At 64.4% G+C, this 4,390-nt stretch overlaps 1 protein-coding gene across 1 annotated transcript; it reads right to left on the bottom strand.

Annotated features, from left to right (window-relative positions):
- Positions 1–1,962: 1,962 nt before the first annotated feature.
- SLC18A3 (solute carrier family 18 member A3) lies at positions 1,963–3,561 on the bottom strand. Its single transcript, XM_075504129.1, has one exon. The coding sequence runs from the start codon at positions 3,559–3,561 to the stop codon at positions 1,963–1,965; it is 1,599 nt and encodes a 532-aa protein (XP_075360244.1).
- Between the last annotated feature and the right edge of the window lie 829 nt (positions 3,562–4,390).

The raw sequence follows: 4,390 nt of genomic DNA, 5'->3' as shown, positions 1-4,390 counted from the left end.
CCGTGTCCCGGGAGGGCGGGCGGGAGGACCCGGGCAGAGGCGGGCTCGCCCGCGCCCTTACCGCCGTCGGGGTCAGCCGAGAGGCTCCCCGGCGGCGGCGACAAAGGGAGCCCGTGAGGGTTACAGCTCTCGGTGACCCTGCGTTGCCACGGGGGTTGTCGCCAGTGTCGAGCAGTGTCGCCGTGGGGCACCTGCGGTTCCCGAAAGCTCCGTGGCCTAACAGGGCGGGCGGCGCTGCCAGCGGGCTGCCGGCACCACGGCCGGGAGGGGCGGCAGCCCGCGACGGGGCGGCAGCGGTCCAGGAACAGGGGCCCGGGCTCTGCGGGAGCTGCCCTGGGGCCGGCAGCGGCTCCGGGGCGGCGGGCCAGGGGAGGCACCGCTGTTGCCGCTTCCCGCAGCGAGCGGCTTAAGGGATCGGGGCTCAGCTCCTGCCGCGGTGGCCGCGGCTCCTTCGCCAAACGCGCCGTTCCGTTCCGCAGCACCGCCGTGCCGAAGCACCGCCGTGCCGAAGCACCGCCGCGCTGCTCTCCTGAGTTTTGCGCCTCGTGCGGCAGGAGCTGCGGCGCGGCGGGGCCGCGCGTCCCGCGCAGCACCGCGGAACCGACGGGCGGCTTCTCCGCGTCTCCTTCGCGGCGCCCGGCTCCCCAGGGACGGGTGGAAGCCCTTTAGTACGTGCTGTGGCCGTTTATATAATTTTTTTCCCCCTCTTGAGATGATAAGGAATCTATTTTGTTTCCTAATGAGCTAGGAATTTAAATAAACGATTTTGTTTCATATCAAGATAAATTTACAGGGCAAAATATGCACTCGGGTTCCATTGTGGTTGGATGGAAGGTTTCCACTTTTTGCAAAGGTTTGAATGAAGCACTTCACCCACCTTTTGTTTTGTTTAATCCCTGTCGGCTACATTGAGGTGGGCACGTTGCAATCAGGGCAGCATGCAGCACCAAGAAAGGCGTTTTCCAGTGTTGTGTCTCTAAACTGCTGGTCATGTAATTTTTGGAATATTCGAAAATTGAAATTCAGGACTCTGGGAATTAAAGTTAAATTCGCATGAGAATACGAGGAGCTGTTTTTAGGCGATCGATAGCATGTTTACAGTGTGATGTTGTTTGCTCGGACCCCTTAACATATGTTTTGAAGAATGAACGAGAACATTTTGTACCAGGGTTTTCTCCTAGGCGATTTTGGTAACCGATGATGTTTGTGCTACGAGGAATTGTTACCGTAGGGGTTACACTGAGTGCAACCAGCTCCCTCCCTCAAGCAGCCCTCAACAATGAAACAAAGACAATCAATCCCCTTCAATTCCGTTTATTCAGATCGTATTATTCTCGTAGTTTGGACTTCAACATAATACAGCATATTGCACTTACCAGAGAGCAGCACAAGAGAGAGAAAAAAGTACAATACTTCAGTTTATTCCCAAGGAAGAATAAGCCGTTGTGATAGTTGTTGCTCTTCTTAAATATATGAAACCAACTGAAAATCTAAGTATATGTACACAAGATTTACTAAGTCCCTGAATATGCCATTCAAAATTTTACACAGACTTTTTTGCTTTTCTTATATTTTTTACAGAGATATACAGTATGTCACACACAGTTTCAGCTTGAGAAAACTTTGCACAATTATACCCCAGCTACAAGGCTGTTGGGTTTTTTGTTTTGTTTTATTGGTGGTGGCTTTTTTGGAAGGATCCCCTCCAGATTTATGCCAATGATTATTCAGATAATCTTCTTCAGGATTGTCCCCCTGTTCCCCACCCCTTCCACCTTGCCAGAATGCTGAAGGAAATACCGATTAAAAATAAGTCTTAGAAGAAGAAAGCCATTACATCATGACAAAGGTTAAACTGTATATATTGCACGTTGGTACAGAAACATAACTCTTTCATCCCTCCCCTTTCCCTCTCTCCCATGCACCCCTCCTCATTCCTGGGGCTGGGCCTCGTGGGGGAACCTAACTGTACTCATAGTCTGACGAGTCCTCCTCGGACACCCCTGTCAGGTCTCTGTGGTAGGAGTCCATGCTGTTCTCCTCTGTCTCACCCACTGGCCGGAGGCTTTTGCCCATGCCTTTGCGCTCCTCCATTTTGATGGTGTCGTAGAGTCCCTTGGGTCCTTCTTCAAGGAGGATGTTCCTCTCTGAGTGAGAGGGTTTCATTTGGCAGACGTTTTTGAGGAAGAGGAGGACAGGGGCGTAAAGCACGTTGGCGAGCCCCATGCCCAGGTTGAGCTGTACAAAGCCCATGGTGTGCACAATCTGCCCAGCCACGATGGGCCCCAGGGCGTATGCCACAGAGTAGGAGATGTCTGCGATGGCATAGACGCTGCCGTAGACGGAGACGTGGCGCACATCCACCAGGAAGGCCAGGGTGGGAAGCAGGGCCGTGTCCACCAGGGCGATGCCAAAGCAGATGCCGCAGAGGGGAACGACGACCTGCCCGAAATTCCTGCAGGCTGGCACCAGGCAGGAGCTGGCGCCGATGATGGCCATACCCAGGGCCCCGTAAAACCACTGGAGGTGGGGGTACGCGGCGGCCAGCCGGACGGTGACGTAGACGCCCAGCACGTGGGGGAAGAAGGCGGGCAGCCAGGTGAGGCCCACCTCCCACTCGCTGGCCCCCATGGACTCCTCCATCCAGTTGGCGATGGTGGGCTCCAGGAAGGCCAGGGGGATGTTGCAGGTGGCCAGGGCCCCCGCCACCACGGCGATGTAGGGGTCGACCATGAGGCGGTGGATGGGGGTGCCGACGGGCATGTTGGCCCGCGCCCCGGGGGCGCAGGGCGGCGCCAGGGCCAGCAGCAGCAGCCCGTCGAGGAGGCAGACGCAGGCCAGCACCAGGAAGGGCACCTGCTTGCCGGCGAACTGGTAGAGGACGCCGCCGAAGGGGGGGGCGGCCAGGCTGCCGAAGGAGATGCAGGCCAGCGCCGTGCCCAGGGCGCGGCTCCGCGCCGGCTCCTCGGCGTAGCGGTCGGCGATGAGGGCGATGCCGGCCGTGTCGGCGAAGGCCGAGCCCAGCCCCTGCAGGCTGCGCGCCGCGAACAGCGTCGCGTAGTTCTCCGCGAAGGCGAAGGTGGCGGTGGAGAGGAACATGACGGCCAGCCCGGCCAGCAGCGGCGCCTCGTAGCCCACGCGGTCGATGAGGGTGCCGCTGAGCGGGTTCGCCAGCAGCTGCAGCATGGCCTTGGAGGCGAACAGCACCCCGATCTGCACGTCCTCGTTGCCCCCCGCCGCCGGCGGGTACCGCGCCGGCAGGAGGCTCCGGTTGCCGCCGCCGCCGCCGCCGCCGCTCTCGTTGCCCCCCGCGGGCGCGGACGGGCCGGCGGCGCCCCCCCCGCCGCGCATGGCCGCGATGTAGTCGGGGATGATGGGCACGATGACCATGTAGAGCATGTTGTCCAGCAGCAGCGCCACGCACACCACCAGCAGCAGCAGCCGCCGCTGCCGCCGCGCCTCCCCCATGGCGGTGCCCAGCCGCCGCCGCCGCTCGCCCACCGCCTCCGAGAGCCGCGCCACGGCGGCCCGCGCCCGGCCCGCGCCCCCCGCCTCCGACATCGCCGACATCGCCCTCAGCGCCGCCGCCGCCCCGCCGCCGCCCGCATGGGGCACGACGGGGGCGGCCCCGCCGCCTCCGCCGCCCGAGCCGCCGCCGCTCACCTCCCGGCGGCCGCCGCCAGCCCGCGCCGCCGCTGCGAGGCGGCTCCGAGGGGCCGGCCCTCCATCACCACACTAATAAGCGCCGCGCACGGAAACCCCACCCGCCCCCGCCACCGCGCCGGCCCCGCGCCCCCCCGCCGCCCGCCCGCGCCCCGCCCCGCCGTACCGCGCCGGCGGCGACAGCGCTGCCCGGTCCCGGTAAGGGGGCTGCGGGGCGGAGGTGCCGCTGGTCCCTGCCGGCCCCGGGGGTGTGCCTGGGGGGCGGCGGGGAGGCGGCCCCACCCCCGAGGCGGGGGCCCGCCGCCAGCTCTCGCCGCCCCGACGGGGCGGCTGTCCGCGGACCCCCGGGCGGCCCTGGAAGCGGCCCCGGCTCCCCCGGCAGCCTCCCGCAGCCCTCGCTCCGTCGTTTCCCTCCGGGCCTGGACGGTGCAGGGGCAGCGGGCCGGGTCCGACGTGCGCCCGCCGGTGCTGCGGGCAGTGGTCCCGTGTCCTCGCGGCCCTGCGCCGCCGCTGACCCGGGGGGCCGGTCCGGAGCCCGGCTCGCCTGCGGGGGTCGCCGATTACCGGCTCGGCCCCTGTGCGGTGCGAGCCGCAAAGGCCCCCGCTGCGCCCGCGCCGGGGCCACAGGGAACCGCCGCTCCCTCGCCGGCCGCCCTGTGCCCCCGCGGCGCAGCCCGGACCCACTGGCTGCCTCCGTCTAACCGAGAGCTGCTCGCCGCGGCAAGCC

The sequence above is a fragment of the Mycteria americana genome, chromosome 6 (genome assembly GCF_035582795.1).
Source record: "Mycteria americana isolate JAX WOST 10 ecotype Jacksonville Zoo and Gardens chromosome 6, USCA_MyAme_1.0, whole genome shotgun sequence".
Classification (NCBI taxonomy): Eukaryota; Metazoa; Chordata; class Aves; order Ciconiiformes; family Ciconiidae; genus Mycteria; species Mycteria americana.
Note: the sequence above shows the minus strand (reverse complement) of the source record. Positions and strands in the feature narration are given on the sequence as shown.

Excerpts from the sequence above, each read along its gene's own strand:
- SLC18A3 (XM_075504129.1), bottom strand. The coding sequence starts at position 3,561 with ATGTCGGAGGCGGGGGGCGCGGGCCGGGCGCGGGCCGCCGTGGCGCGG.